The following is a 19,641-nucleotide window of genomic DNA, read 5'->3' on the forward strand; positions in this document are numbered from 1 at the left end:
TTTTCCCTTAATAATAAAGACCTTCAGTTATAAACTGAATTTTGTGTTTAATTGTGTTATTGTGGCGCCCCTGACCTGGTCAGGCACCACAGAGTATTGCACCCATGCGGGAGCAATGCTTCCAGGTAATCTCCAAAGGCCAGGATGAGGTGCACACACAAACATATAGTGACCAGGCCTCCCACACCACAAGAGGGGACCCTTGGGTAGCCAGAAGGGGTTAACTTTCAATTCCCAGCTGGGGGTGTGTTCAGGGGCTGGTTGCTAGGAAGCAGGGCAGAGAGAGAGAGGAAGAGGAGAGTCTGGAGGAAGAAGTTGAAGTGTGTGGAAGGGAGCAGAGGAGCTCTCGTGTCAGACAGGTCCTGAGGAGTGCAGTAGCTGAAAGCGGGGGAGAAAGGAGTACCGTGGGTCGGCCTGAAAATCATCCAGAGAGAAGGGTGGCTGAGTACGGAGATCCCGGTATCCGAGCACACAAGGGGAACTAGGTCCCCAGTACAGGCAGCAGATCATCCAGAGCTGCTTAACCTACAGGTGGGGGGGGGGTACTTCATGGCCTCACCACGACTACACAGAGCTTGAGCCAAGCAGCAATCACCAGGCCCATAAGGGGACAGGGCCAGAAGCCATCCCACCAAGGCCACGCTGCCGGCAGACGAGCCAGAGAGAGGGGAGCAGGGTGGTAACAGCTTCCCTGGAGGGGTCCTACCACGCTTCAAGCAAAGGATCCTCCTAAAACAGAAAGAGTGCAAGGAAGGCGAGTGGACAGCTACCCTCAGAACGGCCTCCTGGAATTCCTGGTTCAACCTGGTTATCACAGTGTCGCCCGGGCATCTCACCGTGACCTCCAAACAGTGAGTAAACACGTTGAAAGACTTCTTGGACTGTGTTTGAGTCATTCTGCGACCTGTGGTCCCACACACATACACCGGGGCCTGGGGCTTGCCTCACTCTCAGGGGGCTAATATACTGACTGCACCCACCATCAGCCCCAGGCATCCCTTAATCTGCAGTGGCGGTCCCCGCTGACCGCAATACTGAGAGTGGCGTCACGACAATCCTAAAATAAGGTTCCCTACCTGTGACCAGACTGTTCCATCCACGTGGAGTCCCTGAAGGTACTGCACCGACACATACTAGCGGGGCTTCACAACTTCTGGCGTCACGAACAGGATAAGGACTAGACCTGTTCAGACAGGTGACCGTGTGCCTCAGAGGTCCGACCGCAAAAATTGAACCGCCGCCATATTGCCATCTTCAAAAGCGCGCGCTGCAGCCCGCGCGAGGGAGAAGAGCACCGCCCACGAAGAGGTGTGGCCGCCCCAGAATCCCCACAATTCGGAGAGCGTACTGACCCCGGAAGTGGAGAGGGAGCGCGCGGATTTTTGAAGAAAAATGGACGCTGCAGGAGGTAATGCCCCTGGTCAGGGCGACGCAGCCCAAGCGATGCCAGCCCCCGTCGCGCTGGACGCAGCAGCGCCTGGTGCCGGTGCCGCGGTCGCAGCCGCGCCGGCTGAAATCTCCCCCATAATGCCAGTTTCCTTGCTGTATGTCCCAGGAGCGCAATGGCTGCCCCAATATGCCGGTAAAATAGACACGCTGACCGGGTTTAAGAAGAAGATCAACACCCTGCTAGACATGCACGCGATGACTGGTAAGCAGAGGGCCGCTGTGGTGCTGGGACAATTGACTGAAGCAGCAGAATTGGAAGCTGAGTCCTGGACCAATGATGACCGGAGCTCTGTTGAGACCATCTTTGCCAAACTAGCAGCTGCTTTTGAACACCGCACCGAGGGAGAGCTGAGGACGGACTTCTATAACTGCCGTCAGAAGCCCCAAGATAGTATAAGAGACTATGCCCTCAGGCTGCAGGCTGCACTACGGGCTCTCAAGCTGGTGGACCCTGTCAGTGATCAGGAAGGAAACCGGATGATGAAGGAACAATTCTTGCGGGGCCTGCGCTCTCCTGAGGATGGGAAGCAGATGAAGCTGTGGTCCCTGGAACACCCTGACGTGGACTTTGCCATTCTGAAAGACAGGGCAGTGAAGGCACTCCAACCTCCTGTGGACGCAGACCCCGTCGCACCAGCATGGCCTGCCAGTTCCACGGCTGCAGGAGCGGAATCCTCCTCGCAGACCCTGGTAACTGCAAAGGGACTCAACGCGCCAGCAGAGACCATAAATACGCTATCCTCCCAGGTGCAACAGCTCACTAAGGACGTCGCACAAATCCTGAAAGCAATGCAGTTGCCCTCAGAGACCAAAGTCCCTCATCGGATCCTGCTAGCTGACAACCCAGAGGACGTCCCTTGGATGCGGAGGAGAAGAGGTCCCCCAACCCGAGGCAGGAGCAGTGATCGCTATGACTCATCTGGACAACCCATCTGTCGTCGTTGCCAGGAGGCAGGACACTATGCAAGGGCCTGTCCTTTAAACGAGCCAAACCTGGGGCCGGGGGCCAGTCCTCAGGATTAAGAAGATCAGGCCCAAGTCGCTGCTGTGATCAGTACGTGGGTGGACGTCCTGTCCTGTCCATCGTCCTGGACGGGATCCCTACCCCGGCGTTATTGGACACCGGCTCTCAGGTCACCACGATCCCGTATGTCCTTTATCGGAGGTTTTGGTCGGACGACGATCTCCGACCACCGGACCCCTCCCTCACCATCTATGCTGCCAACGGACAACCTATAGACCAGATCGGGGTCAAAGAGGTAACCATAAAGGTGGGAAGGCAGGAAATGAAGGGACAAGGACTGATTGTTGTGGACACTGATATTAGAGAAAGGAACCCGCAAATGATTTTAGGCACTAATGTCATAGAAAATTGCCTAGGGGAAGTGTTGTTGTTGCTTCACCAGATTGTTGAAGGTGCTGAGGGCAGGTCGCAAAGAGCCTTGCAAAAGGAGATCCGAATCATTCTGAGGAAGCAACAGGTAAAACAGACTGGCGGTGAGATTGGTAGTGTACGGGTGATGGATGCAAACCCCATTGTGATACCCCCACGGAGTGAAATGATGATGTGGTGTAGAGCAGCGGTAGGTCTCAGAGGACAAGATTACCAGGCTGTACTAGAGCCCACTCATTCAGACCACTGGCCCACGATTCTGACAGCCAGGGGGGTAGTTGATGTACACAAGGGACGAGTGCCTGTACGAGTGTTGAACTGTGGGGAGGAGGAAGCCAGACTACCAAGGTACGCTACCATAGCCAAACTGTTTACATGCTCAGATGACGCCATAACACCTGTAGGTCCCCTGACACAAGCTGACTCAAAAGAGGGCGAGACCTCCCAAAAGCAGTTAGAGGATTGGTGCCAGAAACTACACGTGGGGACTGACTCTACACCCGACTACCAGAAACATGGGGTTTACAGGGTCGTGCAGGAATACGAGCAGGTCTTTAGTAAGAACCCACTAGACTTTGGTAGGATCAAAGGGGTGCAACATCACATACCCACAGGCAGTCATCCTCCCATTAAGGAAAGACATAGGCCTATTCCACCAGCCCATTACCAGCGCACAAAGGACATGCTGAAGGACATGAAGGAGGCAGGCGTCATAAGGGACAGTTGTAGCCCCTGGGCGGCTCCCCTGGTCCTGGTAAGAAAGAAGGATGGCACGATGAGGATGTGTGTGGATTACAGACGGATAAATCAGATAACACACAACGATGCCTACCCTTTGCCAAGGATAGAGGAATCCCTCGCTGCCTTGAAAGCCTCTAACTACTTTTCTACCCTAGATCTTACTAGTGGCTACTGGCAAGTATCTGTAGCAGAAGAAGATCGGGAGAAGACGGCCTTCACCACCCCAATGGGCCTCTGTGAGTTCAACAGCATGCCATTTGGACTCTGCAATGCCCCCGGGACCTTCCAGAGGCTTATGGAATGCTGCCTAGGGCACCTCAACTTTGAAACCGTCCTGCTCTACCTGGATGATGTCATCGTGTACTCCAAGACCTACGAGGACCACCTGAAACACCTGGCTGAAGTCTTTGAAGCACTATCCCGATATGGAATGAAGCTGAAACCATCCAAGTGCCATTTACTGAAGCCAAAGGTCCAGTACCTAGGTCACGTGGTCAGTGCAGAAGGAGTAGCACCGGACCCAGAGAAGGTCACAGTCATCCAGGAATGGCCCACACCTACTACCGTCCGGGAGGTACGTCAGTTCCTTGGCTTGGTAGGCTACTACAGAAGGTTCATCAAGGGCTACACGAAAATGGCAGCGCCTTTGCAAGAGCTCCTGGTAGGCCACCCAAAGAAGAAAGGAAAGATCTCCGGCCCGCCATTTCACTGGGGAGAAGCAGAAGAACACTCCTTCAGACAAATGAAAGGGGCCTTGACGGGTGAAGAGATCCTAGCCTACCCTGACTACGGTCTGCCATTCGTACTGTACACAGATGCCAGTAATGTGGGACTGGGAGCAGTGCTTTCACAGGTGCAGGGAGGCAAAGAGCGTGTGATTGCTTACGCCAGCAGGAAGCTCAGGCCTACTGAAAGAAACCCGGAGAATTATAGCTCATTCAAGCTAGAGTTCCTGGCCGTGGTATGGGCTATCACAGAGCGGTTCAAGCACTACCTGGCAGCCACCAAATTCACTGTCTTCACGGACAACAACCCCCTGACCCACTTGGATACTGCTAAATTGGGTGCCATGGAGCAGCGTTGGGTAGCCCGACTGGCGAATTATGACTTTACTGTCAAGTATCGAGCTGGCCGCAAGAACGGCAACGCAGATGCTCTGTCCAGGATGCCTCACCTAGCAGACGAGGGTGAAGATGAAGATGATCTTGAAGAGATTGAGCTGCCAGCGTTCCATCGCCATGGAGCAAAACAGTGTCGGCAGTCGCGTGCCAACCGCCAAGAGGTGACCCTGAACCCACTACCTCACTACAACTGGAAGGAGACCCAGGAAAATGATCCAGCGGTAGGCTTGGTAAAGAAACTGATCAGCCAGCCGGGCGCCAGCCTTGACAAAGGAGCCCCACCTGAGGCACAGTACCTATGGAAGGAGAGGGGTCGATTATTCATCTATCAAGACAAACTTTACAGGAGCATCATTGACCCGAGGACGCATGAGAAGGTGTGGCAAGTGATTGTACCACAGAAGGACACGAGGATGGTGCTAGAAGCCTATCACAATGGTGCAGGCCATTTTGGTTGGAAGAAACTGGAGGCCCTACTTAAAGTAAGATTCTACTGGGTGGGCATGAGATCTGCCCTAGAGAAGTGGTGTCGAAACTGCGGGCCCTGCAATCTTAGAAGAAAAGACCAGCACAGCCAGAGAGCACCACTCCAGCCAATCCAAACTAAACGGCCTTTGGAGATCGTGGCCCTGGACCATGTAAAGTTGGCACCCAGCAGACAAGGCTACAACTACGCTCTCACTATGGTTGACCACTACTCCAGATTCCTGGTGGTAGTACCAGTCAAGGACTTGACAGGTCAAACTGCAGCCAAAGCTTTCCAGACACACTTCTGTCGACCACATGGCTATCCAGATCAAGTGCTCACTGACCAAGGACCAGCCTTTGAAGCTGAAGTGTTTAAGGAGTTTTGTAACCTATACGGCTGCCAGAAGATCCGTACTACGCCTTACCATCCTCAGACCAATGGCATGTGTGAGAAGATGAACCACATCATTCTCGACCTTCTGAAGACGCTCCCACTAGAAGAACGAAGTCAGTGGCCGGAAAAGCTGCCCGATCTAGTGGACATGTATAACAACATCCCTGTGAGTTCCACGAACTGCACACCGGCATACCTGATGAGGGCCAGACCAGGGAGATTGCCAGTAGATCTGGAAATGGGAGTTGAGACCCCTGAAGACCATCAACAAGGTGCTGATTGGGATTCCAACCGCCAAGCCCAATACAAGAAAGTACAAGAGTGTGTGGAGCGAAGCCTGACTCAGCAGCGTGAGAAACAAGAAAAGGCCTACAATCGAAAAGCACCTGCTGTTCCTTTGATGCCAGGAGATATAGTTCTCAAAAGAAAGAGAAGACGTCATAAACTTGACAATTACTGGGAAGAAGAACCCTATACTGTGTTACCATCGACGCTTAGCAATGAAAAGACATGCCTTATCAGCAAAGATGGAGGAAAAACAACAGCTGTCGTTTCTAGAGATCGCTTAAAGAAATGTCCTGAACAACTAAGAATCCCTGAAGAAATTCCCAACCCTTTGCCAGTTCAAGAACCAAAAGAAAAGATGATCCATACTGTACTTGGAGATTTTCCAGCAAGTTGGCCTCAATACAATGGAGCAGTAGTTATTCCGGTTATTACATTCCCTCAATCTGGAGAAGTAAGAGAGCCAGAAGAACCTGTTCAGAACCTGGAAGAGCCAAATGTAGCTGAAGCAGAAGACCATGCACTGGTATCAATACCCAGTACACCCATTATTCACATTGAGACACATACATCGGGTGGGAGGACACAACCTCAGACAGATGACAGCATAGTACTGCGTAGATCAACCCGCAGCAACTTTGGTCAGCTCCCATTACGCTATAGAGAAAGTACAGTTTAGTTCAAAGTGACGGTATGAAATGTAATGTTTAACCTGTTTACAGTTAGGTAACGTTTAAGCGAAATGTGCCCACAAGGACTATTGTGAGACCTCTTTAAAATGTTTTCTTTACACTAGTTCACGTGCATTTTAAAAAATGGACCACCGGTTATGAACTGGATTTAACCACAAACTTTTGCATTGTAAAAAGTTACCTCCTTGGTATCAACCACAGAGTCTGCCTGTTGAGGGGCATGGCTCTGCACCAACAAGGGGGCACGCCTGTTTATGGGGCCTGCCCTCCAACACTCGGAAGCGGGTACGCCTGTTTATGGGGCCTACCTTACACCACTCTCCTCAGGAGAGGAAGATTGGAGGAAAGGTCTGGGGAATGTGATGGCCCAGCCCTGGTCACCAAAAGGACCGGCGACCTACCTCCTGGAGGTTTTTTGGGTGGGGTTCGGACATGTGGGTGGTTGGTGGTGGAATGGTACCTGGTATGTTTAAATGTAAATAATTGCCCCTGCGTGGGAAAAGTTTGTATTTACCTTTTTTCTTTCTCTTGTCTTTGCAGCCCGAGGACGTGCTGATGATAACTAAGGGGGAATGTGGCGCCCCTGACCTGGTCAGGCACCACAGAGTATTGCACCCATGCGGGAGCAATGCTTCCAGGTAATCTCCAAAGGCCAGGATGAGGTGCACACACAAACATATAGTGACCAGGCCTCCCACACCACAAGAGGGGACCCTTGGGTAGCCAGAAGGGGTTAACTTTCAATTCCCAGCTGGGGGTGTGTTCAGGGGCTGGTTGCTAGGAAGCAGGGCAGAGAGAGAGAGGAAGAGGAGAGTCTGGAGGAAGAAGTTGAAGTGTGTGGAAGGGAGCAGAGGAGCTCTCGTGTCAGACAGGTCCTGAGGAGTGCAGTAGCTGAAAGCGGGGGAGAAAGGAGTACCGTGGGTCGGCCTGAAAATCATCCAGAGAGAAGGGTGGCTGAGTACGGAGATCCCGGTATCCGAGCACACAAGGGGAACTAGGTCCCCAGTACAGGCAGCAGATCATCCAGAGCTGCTTAACCTACAGGTGGGGGGGGGTACTTCATGCCCTCACCACGACTACACAGAGCTTGAGCCAAGCAGCAATCACCAGGCCCATAAGGGGACAGGGCCAGAAGCCATCCCACCAAGGCCACGCTGCCGGCAGACGAGCCAGAGAGAGGGGAGCAGGGTGGTAACAGCTTCCCTGGAGGGGTCCTACCACGCTTCAAGCAAAGGATCCTCCTAAAACAGAAAGAGTGCAAGGAAGGCGAGTGGACAGCTACCCTCAGAACGGCCTCCTGGAATTCCTGGTTCAACCTGGTTATCACAGTGTCGCCCGGGCATCTCACCGTGACCTCCAAACAGTGAGTAAACACGTTGAAAGACTTCTTGGACTGTGTTTGAGTCATTCTGCGACCTGTGGTCCCACACACATACACCGGGGCCTGGGGCTTGCCTCACTCTCAGGGGGCTAATATACTGACTGCACCCACCATCAGCCCCAGGCATCCCTTAATCTGCAGTGGCGGTCCCCGCTGACCGCAATACTGAGAGTGGCGTCACGACAATCCTAAAATAAGGTTCCCTACCTGTGACCAGACTGTTCCATCCACGTGGAGTCCCTGAAGGTACTGCACCGACACATACTAGCGGGGCTTCACATTATCTTTCTCAAATATTAAATTTTTTGGGGTGATCTGAAAAATGTAAGTGTTCCAAACATGCAAAAGAAAAGGAAATCAGGAAGGGGGCAAACATATTTTCACACCACTGTAATAATGGTGCATAGTAGGTCCTCTTTAAACTTTATGTGGGTTTTTTTCCACAGTGTGAATGGGAGGTCTCTTCACTTCAATATAGTATTTACAGTGCATGTATTGCTTTCATGAAAAATCAACCAGCACTGCAGAGATTTTATAATTCCATACGGTACAACATGCAGATATTGCAGTAGAGTGTGCCTTTATTGTCTTATAGAAGCAATATTTCCTGGGAATAATACCTCTATGAAACAACATTCGATAGAACATAGTGCAACTTTTTTTGCCAGAGTTATATGAGCTATGGTAGGGTATGAAATTGCACCATGCTGCCCTCTGTAAACCTGGCCTGGAAAATGAAGCGGTACTTACTCAAAGAAGTTTAGCCTCCCACCATAATAGGAGTCATTGATGATTGTCTGGATTCCACCTTGCACTACCACACCTCGTATGATGACCGCTATAAAACCGGCCAACATAATCACAATCTGGAATGCGTCTGTCCAGATTACGGCCTTCAGACCACCCTAGAAAGAATATCATTTTAAGATTAGGTTTTATACGATTAATTTACTGACTACTTTAGATTTGAGACTGATTATCTGTCTTTTACTAAAAATCCCCAAAAAATCATTTTAGTCTAAAGAGAGCACGTGGAATGATCTGGGTACACTGAAACACTACTACTTTTGTCCAAAGGCTGTTTCTAGTATTGCGGCTCAATAGAACTTACGGTAAACAGCCCCATGTTAATATATGAAATATAATACCCAGATCGATTTTTAAAAATGTAAAAAATAGCATAAATATCAAGCATTTTTCATAACGCTTCTTTACAAACTTTTTGGGTGCGGTATTTATTCTGTCACATTTTGAACAGACAGCACAATCAGAGAAAAAAGTACCGTAAATGTCAATCATTATGAATCACAGTAGTTTGAGAAAGTTACAAGACATAGCAAACTACATAATGTAATAATGCTGCATTTACTGCTGCAGGGCTAAGTACATAATAATGGTAATAATGCTGTTTTAATACCAGAGTGCAGTAGAAAGTGCACACTAATCCGGTTGCAATCATTGCTCCCCAAAGATTAAATCCCGAAACTAAAAGGAAAACACAAAAAAATGTTGTTATAAATTTAGAATAGAAATTACAGCTATTTTTTAGGTATTTAGACCTTGAAATCGACGTTAGCAGTCAATAAACCTGGGCAGATGCTAACTGCATTAGTGCTCCTTGCTGATTGAGCACTCCTCCAATCAACCTAAGGCATTTTTTAATTAGTGCTGGATCCTGCTTGCCCTTAAAATTGTAGACTTTCAGCCCAAGACAGACATATTTGGCTAGGGTCCCAACAAAGATACGCCTTGCCGTGGTTGTTGAGTTCTCATTAATTGGCATATTTGTGCACTAAGTATCTAATTTTTTAACGTATTTTCTATAGTAGTAATGCAATTCCAATTTCATATATTCAATGTTTGCATATTATAGTATTCAGAGTGCAGTTGTATTTTCTTGGTTATTCTGCACTAGTGTTGCCTGAAGTAGGGCTAGGATTGTCAATAAGGCTTATACTAACCTTGATTTAATGCCAGAGCAGGTGCATAGATTACAATCCCTGTATATAGTATCTGAAACAAAAACACAATTGTTCACACCTTTTGACACTATGCAAGGGATCACACAAAACGTAACAAACCAAAAGACCAATAAAGCTGTCACCCAGAGCAGAGGATTTTGGAGCATTCAGTAAAAAGGCTGCCCAGGATGACAATAAATACTAAAATTGGAGCGTTCCCAGTGTTTGATGTCTTTTAATGGCTAAGACGTTTCAAAGATATCTTTTTCTTGTATAAGGATGACAATACAAACTGTAGACTGCATAACAGCAGCCAGGTATAGTGTTCACTGAAAATGCTCAGACGATTCAGAGAACATCTGCCTTGAAGATCTGGCCGGGAACCATAGACAGAAACAAGACTAGTACAGCACTGCCCGTGGGCGGCTCTTCTCAGCAATGCTGATATGTACACATGAGGGAGAGACCTGTCAATCACCTGCAGTGTTGCAAGACCTTCAAAGTATATTCTTTCTGAAGCACTGACGCATTTCAGATAATATGGCCACACTCGTGCAGCCAATTTGCTATTCATGCTGCCCATAGTTTGGGCAGCATGAATTGCCTAAGAGGATTTGTGTAACCATTACGTACATGTCATGCCAGCCAAGTCTTTCCATGTGATAACTTCTATTGATACGTAGGTATACAAAATTGCAATCAAAATTACTACATTTACTAAAGTTGCTTTATTGAACATTGCATATACTAGAGCAGTGTTCCCCAATTCCAGTCTTCAAGAACCACCATCAGCTCTTGTGTTCAGCCTTTACTTAGTATCACCTGGGCAATACTGAGGAAATCCACATGATCTGATGGTGGCTTTTGATGACTGGAGTAGAAGAACACTGTCTAGACCAGCATTTCCCAACTCCAGTTCTGAAGAGCCACCAACAGTGCATTTTTTCCGGGTATCCTTAGTATTGCACAGGTGATAATTTAATCACCTGCATAGATGATGATTCCAACACCTCTGTAATACTAAGGAAATCCTGAAAACATGCAATGTTGGTGGCCTTCAGGACTGGAGTTGGGGAACGATGGTCTGGAGGCTAGACCTGCATATATCTTGTGCACCACTTGTGAAGAGGTGGCTATGAATGCACTGCTCTTTCCATTCAAGGTATAGGTCTACTGAAAACAAACAAACTTATCCTGTAATTTTCAAAAATCCTATAGAAAATGCAGGTTACACATTGGAGCCCCATTTTCAGGGTAGATGCGTATCCCAGCAATTGCACCTGGCATTTTAGAATTAAATATTGCTAAACTAATATCATAAATCTTTAACAATGTTCTTTATTTTCAACCTTTTTGACTACAAGATTCAATCTTTCAACAACTATGTTCTCAATCAACCCAAAAGACTCATAAATATCAAAGCCTAATATTTTTGGAAGTTGGAGTGGTTTTTTTTTAGATTTGGCTATCTTAGGAGGATATCTGTGCAGGTAACTATTACTGTGCAGAATTATTAAGCAACTTAATAAAAACCAAATATATTCCCATCTCACTTGTTTATTTTCACCAGGTAAACCAATATAACCACAAAATTTAGAAATAAACATTTCTGACATGCAAAAACAAAACCCCCAAAATATTAGTGACCAATATAGCCACCTTTCTTTCTGATGACTCTCAACAGCCTACCATCCATAGATTCTGTCAGTTGCTTGATCTGTTTATGATCAACATGCGTGCAGCAGCCACCACAGCCTCCCAGACACTGTTCCGAGAAGTGTACTGTTTTCCCTCCCAGTAGGTCTCACATTTTATGAGGGACCACAGATTCTCTATGGGGTTCAAATCAGGTAAAAATAGGGGTCATCTTATTATTTTTTCATCTTTTAGACCTTTACTGGCCAGCCACGCTGTGGAGTAGTTGGATGTTTTTCTTGAACGATACCGACTTCTTCATGTACCACTGCTTGAACAAGTTGTCTTTCAGAAACTGGCAGTAGGTCTGGGAGTTGAGCTTCACTCCATCCTCAACCCGAAAAGGTCCCACAAGTTAATCTTTGATGATACCAGCCCATACCAGTACCCCACCTCCACCTTGCTGGCATCTAAGTTGGAGTGGAGCTCTCTGCCTTTACTGATCTAGCCTCTGACCCATCCATCTGTCCCATCAAGAGTCTCTCTCATTTCATCAGTCCATAAAACCTTTGAAAAATCAGTCTTAAGATATTTCTTGACCCAGTCTTGACATTTTATCTTATGTTTCTTGTTTAATGGCAGTTGTATTTCAGTCTTCCTGACCTTGGCCATGTCCCTGACTATGGCACACCTTGTGCTTTTTGATACTCCAGTAACATTGCAGCTCTGAAATATGACCAAACTGGTGGCAAATGGCATCTTGGCAGCTTCACTCTTGATTTTCTTCAATTCATGGGCAGTTATTTTGCGCCTTTTTTGCCCAACACGCTTCTTGTGACCCTGTTGGCTATTTGCCATGAAATGCTTAATTGTTCGGTGATCACGCTTTAAAAGTTTGGCAATTCAAAGACTGCTGCATCCCTCTGCAAGACATCTCAAAATTTTGGACTTTTCAGAGCCCGTCAAATCTCTTCTGACCCATTTAGCCAAAGGAAAGGAAGTTGCCTAATAATTAAGCACACCTTATATAGGGTGTTGATGTCATTACACCACACTCCTCCTCCTTAGAGAGATGCACATCACCTGATTTACTTAATTGGTAGTTGGCTCTCAAGCCTATATAGCTTGGAGTAGAACAACATGTATAAAAAGTATCATGTGATCAAAATACTCATTTGCCTAATAATTCTGCACACAGTGTATATATTTATTGTGCTTCGACTTCTGTTATAAGTTTAGAGAATTTTAAATCCCCTTTACTTTATACAGCCTGAGAATTCAAGTGATGACAGATTTTTGCAAGTTACCACCTATTCACAGTATAGGTAGATTGCTTGAGTACCATTGCTGGCACTTTTTTACCCCCACCTATCATGAAATGAGTAATGTGCAAGTTACCACCGATTATGTCCATATGTCAAAAGTGTATCGCACTGTATGGTTGATCACAGATAATTTTAGAATTCCCTCATCGCTTATCTTCAGAAGGAAGAGAAGATTTCATTCCATTCAGTGCTGAAGGGTTTAAGGTCTATTTTCTATCCTGCTGAAATTGACTTGTAGCTGTTAATTTCAGCTGCAGCCACTCCCTTCCGCTATATAAACTCACTCTTTATTCTCTACTATGCTGGCTATAGCTCATTCTATAATTGACCACTTTGAAGGAGCCTGGCTCTGGAGAAGCTGAGGTGTTGTTTCTGTTGCAGCTGAGAAGCTTCCTGTTTGGGTAGCTCTGGAGAACTATTGTTGAGTCTTTCCGCTGTTTGTCTTACCTTCCTCATATTGTTTTATTCGCCTTCACACTAGGCAGGGTGAGTTCAGGGCCAGCGAGGGCCTAGGCACATGACAGCGGACAAGGGGGAGGACCCGTCTCGGGACGTTAGGACGTGCAGGGGTCAGCCTCAGGTGAGTTCTAGGCAGTGACCCTGCTCCCCTCTCCCTAGCGACATGGTCATCTGTTGTATTCTTTCCCTGGTGTACCCTTTGTGTTGCATCGCTTGCCAGGAGTCCTCTAATTCCCGCTGTAACACCATAGCTGATAGCTTGTGAACTTAGTACAACCCCTTAAGGTATGACATCTATAGTGCATCTATGATAAGCCTTGTTCTGCTTATTGATTGTACATATAAAGATATATTTTTCTACTAACCATCTCTATGATGAAAATGAGTGTTCCGAGTATCCGCACGGTTCTGTTAAATCGGAGTTCCAGATACTATAAGAAACATTTCATTAGTCACTTCCAGAGTTTTTAAAGAAAACAAGACAAAATGTTTGATAAACGGTATTATATAGGGCTTTAACTTGAATTATTACCAACATATGGAATATAAGGTTACTGTCATATTATAGAGATATGTCAGAATAGGTTTATACGAATGCTGCGGAGATTGCCACTATTTGCTAGAAGTAAGCATCTAGCCCTGCAAATGCATGCCAGTTTGATGATTAAAGAAAAAAGGAAGCAAATAGGGAAGGAATGATGTTTTTTTTCAGATTAATCAATTGTATATCTGCCACCCATCAGAATGTGGTGCGAACAAATTGCATTACACATAACTGAACTTGTACGTCAGGGCTAACCTAACTAAATAGACAGGGTGTTCCCTACCCTGCCACTGTCTGGACTGCACATGATTTATGTATACAAATCCACAGTAACCACATGTGATTGAAGCAGTAATTATGGCACTAGTTGAACAGTGGCAGTCTGGAGGTAAGTACATGTTTATTTTCATTGTATGTGGGACATTTTAGCTCACAAGAAAGAGTTGTCCATTAGTAGACATTCCATTTTAAAGGAAGTTGTCTTTTAGAAAATTTTCTTCCACACACTGATATAATCATAAAAAAAATCAAAATGTCACTGAGCACAGGAATTGACTGCAGCACTGTTGACGTGATGGAAGAAAGTTTTCTAAAAAACCCTTTATGATCTACGCTTTTAGGTTAAAGGGGACCAATCAACAGGATTTTTGTATATAACCTAAAGCCAGTGCTATACCGGCACTATCAGGCTGAGCATATACATTGCTGTAGTGGTCAGATCGGATGTTTAGGTTTTGAAACACAAGAAAGTAAAGTTTATAAAATCATCAGCTTCTTGAGTGACAGCAGCTGTGGAGCAGATAATATCTGGTGGGTATGCATAGTTATCCCCTCCCCCTGTTAGAATTAGTATAAGTATTATACCATCTATTCACTTTTTCACTAGCAGGACCTATGCTGAGGTCATACCCATGTCACTAGAAGGGGTGAGGCCTCAGCAAACAGAAAAATGGTGCTTCATGGTATCAGCTTTGGTGGCTGAGGCCGGCCCTTTCTTGTCATATGAGTTTGAGCTCACCACAGGTCCTTCCTAGTGAAAAGTTAAATCAATGGTATAATACTTATACTAATTCTAGCAAAGGGAGGGGATAACTATGAATACCCACCAGCTATTATCTGATCCTCAGCTGCTGTCACTCAAGAAGCTGATGATTTATAAACTTTAATTTCTTGGATTTCAAAATATATACATCCGAGCTGACCACTAAAGGTATGTATAGACTCAGCCTGATAGTGCCAGTATAGCACTGGCTTTATTTTATATACGAAAATCCTGGTGATTGGTTCCCTTTATATTGCCATAATGAGTTTTTGATGTTGCATATTTTTGCTGCGTAGTGTCTTACAGTTCCAGCAAAGTTGATGGGATATATATAGTAAAAATGTTATGTGCACTCTTTTTTTACTCTTTTTTTACAATAGTTGGCGGGGCCTCAGCCAACAGAAAAATGTTGCTTCCTGGTATCAGCTATATTGGCTGAGGTCCTTCCCCTTTTGGTCACATGGGTATGACATCAGCACAGGTCCTGTTAGTCACAAACTAAAATGATTTTATAATAGAATTAGCATAACTAATGGGTGAGGGGATAACTATGAATATCCATCCCAGATATTATCTGGTCCTCAGCTGCTGTCAATCAAGAAGCTGCCGATTTTACAAACTTTACTTTCTTGTGTTTCAAAACCTAAACATCTGAGCTGACAACTACATGTATGTATACACTCAGCCTGATTGTGCCAGTATAGCTCTTGGCTTTAGGTTATATACGAAAATCCTGGTGATTGCTGCGCTTTAAATAATAAAATTACTAAATGTAATTGCTTTACCTAAACTTGACAATAAAAACTTTTCCAGTAAAAATAAAAACTGTGGTGATGTACAGTATATCACAAAAGTGAGTACACTTCTCACATTTTTGTAAATATTTTTATTATATCTTTTCATGGAACAACTCTGAAGATATGATACTTTGATACAATGTAAAGTAGTCAGTGTAAATTTTGGTGTGGCCTCTAAATAACAGCCATTAATGTCTAAGCCACTGGCAATAAAAGTGACTACACCCCAGTTGACAAATTGTGTCCTCAGTGTCAATATTTTGTGAGGCCACCATTATTTTCAAGCACCGCCTTAACTATCTTTGGCATGGCATTTACTACTGCTTCACAAGAGCCACTGGATCCTCGTCCTTCCTCCATGGTGACGTCACAAAGCTGGTAGATGTTACAGAGACTTTGCGCTCTTCCACCTTCCATTTGATGATGCCTCACAGATTCTCAATAGGATTTAGGTCTAGAGACATGCTTGGCCAGTCCAGCACCATTACCCTCACTTTCTGTAGCAAGGCAGTGATCATCTCTGTAGCTCAGTTTCCAAAGTGAGGGGATCATGCTCTGCTTGAGTGTCACAGTACATATTGACATTCATTGTTCCCTCAATGAACTGTAGCTCCCCACAGCCGGCAGCACTTATGCAGCTCCAGCCAATGACACTCCCACCTCCATGCTTGACTGTAGGCCAGACACACTAGTCCTTGTACACCTCACCTGGCTGCCATCACACAGTCTTGACACCATCTGAACCAAATGAGTTTATCTTGTTCTAATCAGACCACAGGTCATGGGTCCAGTAATCAATGGTTTTAGTCTGCTTGTTTTTAGCAAATGGTTTGTGGGCTTTCTAGTGCATGATCTTTAGAAGAGGGGACGACAGCCATGCAAATCAATTTGATGCAGTGTGCGACATATGGTTTGACCACTGACAGGCTGACCCACCACCCCTTTAACCTCTGCAGCAATGCTGGCATGACTCATACATCTATTTTGAGACTATAACTTGGGTAGGATGCTGAGCACATGCTCTTAACCTCTTTGGTCAACAATGGCGAGACCTATGCTAAGTGGAACCTGTCTCGTTAAACTACTGTATGGTCTTGGCCACTGAGCTACAGCTCAGTTTCAAGGTGTTGACAATCTTCTTATAGCCTAGGCCATCTCTATGTAACCATTCTTTTTTTAAGATCCTCAGAAAATTCTTTGCCATGAGGTGCCATGTTGAACTTCCAGTGACCAGAATGAGAGAGTGTGTGAGCGATAACACACCTGCTCCCCGTTCACATCTGAGACCTTGTAACAATAATTAGTCACATGACATTGGGAAGGGAATATGCTTAACCCCTTAACGACCTTTGACGGATCTTTCCATCATGGAGCGTGTGCCGCTAAGCCCCGCCCCCTGCCACGGGCAGGATGCGGCGATCGGTGCACATATCAGCTGTTTTCAACAGCTGACATGTGTGCCTGCATGTTACGAGTGAAATCGCATTCCACCCCTAACATTAACCCCTTACATCTTGCTGCCAAAGTCTGGCAGCGAGATGTATATACGCGCGGTCACGATTTTTACTTACCGCCGCGCCCACCGGAAGTCACGTGAGTGATCATGTGACTTTTGGTGGTTGCCATGGTAGCACAGGATCATGTGATGATGCCTGTAGCTAACATGAGTCACTTCCTCTCAATGCCGGAATACAGCCGGCATTGAAAGTAAAGCACCAAATCTGCAGTTCTCAGCTCTGTAACTGAGATCTGCAGATAGGGCAGAGCGATCGGATTGCTGATCACTATAGCCCCCTAAGGGGACTAGTAAAATTAAAAAAAAAAGTTTGAAAAAATTAAAAAAAATAAAAAAAACCTAAAAGTTCAAATCACCCCCCTTTCACCCCATTGAAAATTAAAGGGTTAAAAAAATAAAAAATATACACATATTTGGTATCGCCGCGTTCAGAAATGCCCGATCTATCAAAATATAAAATCAATTAATCGGATCAGTAAACGGCGTAGCGGCAAAAAAATTCCAAACGCCAAAATTACGTTTTTTGGTCGCCACAAATTTTGCGCAAAATGCAATAATAGGCGATCAAAAAGTAGCATCTGCGCAAAAATGGTACCATTAAAAACGTCAGGTCGAGACGCAAAAAATAAGCCATCACTGAGCCATAGATGCCAAAAAATGAGAATGTTATGGGTTTTGGAAAATGGCGCAAAACCTGCGCCACTTTTTGTGGACAAGCTTGTGAATTTTTTTTAACCCCTTAAATACAAGTAAACCTATTCATCTTTGGTGTCTACAAACTCGCACTGACCTGAGGCATTACACAGATACATCAGTTTTACCATATAGTGAACACGGTGAATAAAATATCCCAAAAACTATTGTACGATCACACTTTTTTTGCAATTTTTCCGCACTTGGAATTTTTTTGCCGTTTTCCAGTACACCATATGGTAAAACTTATGGTTTCATTTAAAAGTACAACTCGTCCCGCAAAAAAAAAAGCCCTCATATGGCAAGATTGACGGAAAAATAAAAAAAGTTACGGCTCTCGGAAGAAGGGGAGCAAAAAACAAAAACGCAAAAACGCCCGGGGGCTGAAGGGGTTAATTATGTACAATTTGACTATTTTCACTTAGGGGTGTAATCACTTTTATTTCTAATGGTTTTGACATTTTATGTCTGTGCATTGATTAATTTAGAGGGCACACCTCATTTAGACTATTATACACTGACTATTTTGCAGTGTATACGATACGATACGATACACTTCATTGATCCCGTGGGAAATTATGGTATCACAGCAGCACAACTTAAATCATAACATGAATTACATAATTGACAAGACAGTAGAGTTGACAGAAGAACATTATACATTAGATTAGGTCATACACAGCGGGTGAACTGAAAGTAGAAGAAATAAAGTACATATTCGAATACCTTGAAGATTTAACACTACTGTTATTGTTGTACCTTCCCATAGCAGTTGGCACAAATGATTTCCTATATTTTTCCTTCTTACACCTCAGAAGGATTAGCCGGTTACTGAAGGTGCTCTTCTGTCTCATGAACAGCTCATATAATGGATGTGCATTATTATTCATAATCGCCATACACTTTTTCAGAGTTCTTCTCTCCACTACCTCCTCAAAAGAGTCCAGATTGCAACCAACAGCGGAGCTTGCCTTCTTGATAAGCTTATTCAGCTTGTTAGCATCAGAGACCCGCACTCTACTACCCCAGCATATGAGTGCAAAAAAGATGGCACTCACAGTGTCATATCTTCAGTGTTGTACCATGAAAAGATATAATAAAATATTTTACAAAATATGAGGGGTGTACTCACTTTTGTGATATACTGTATATGCTCCAGCCCCAGTGTCTCCTATGTGATGTATATGGACCACTCCCAGTGTCTTCTATGTGATGTTTGTGCACCAGTCCCAGTGTCTCATATGTAATGTATATGAAAGAGTCACAGTGTCGCCTATATGATGTTTATACTGTAGCACCACTGTCTTCTATGTGATCTAAATGCTGCAACCATAATGTATCCTATAAACATAGAAAAAGACACCCTCTAAAAATATATAAATCAATACCACATGTTTTTTTTTTTTTTATATTTTATACATATATATTGGCCAAAATACGCAAGCTCACAACTCAACTTCAACAGTCCCCATACCTTATGGGTCCTTATACTCCAATAAAATAAAAGCATAAGCATAGCGAAATAAATAAGGATTTTTTTATACTTCCAAGATAAATTTATTTATAGACATAGCAAAAAGGTAATGGTATTGATCAGCCGAGATCATAGCAAAAAATGCAAAGACAGGATGCAGTAGTCCCCCTTAATAAAGGAGACAACACAGATGCAAAATACTGACAAAGCAACCACTCTCAAGCTACCAGTTCATGAAGGGGTGATTGTCCACTATTAGAATTGCACACAG

The 19,641-nt window shown here is 45.0% G+C and overlaps 1 protein-coding gene across 1 annotated transcript in view; it reads right to left on the minus strand.

The window, feature by feature from the left end:
* The window catches only part of LOC142303385 (sodium-coupled monocarboxylate transporter 1-like), a 99,752-nt gene that overhangs the window by 63,672 nt on the left and 16,439 nt on the right, over positions 1–19,641 (minus strand). Inside the window, exons 2-5 of the mRNA XM_075344691.1 lie at positions 13,670–13,735; positions 9,886–9,937; positions 9,342–9,409; positions 8,675–8,829 (exon numbers count right to left, since the gene is read on the minus strand). Coding sequence (XP_075200806.1) covers positions 8,675–8,829; positions 9,342–9,409; positions 9,886–9,937; positions 13,670–13,735 — 341 coding nt within the window. The remainder of the gene's footprint in view (positions 1–8,674; positions 8,830–9,341; positions 9,410–9,885; positions 9,938–13,669; positions 13,736–19,641) is intronic.

This window comes from Anomaloglossus baeobatrachus, chromosome 4, assembly GCF_048569485.1.
Source record: "Anomaloglossus baeobatrachus isolate aAnoBae1 chromosome 4, aAnoBae1.hap1, whole genome shotgun sequence".
NCBI classification, from domain to species: domain Eukaryota; kingdom Metazoa; phylum Chordata; class Amphibia; order Anura; family Aromobatidae; genus Anomaloglossus; species Anomaloglossus baeobatrachus.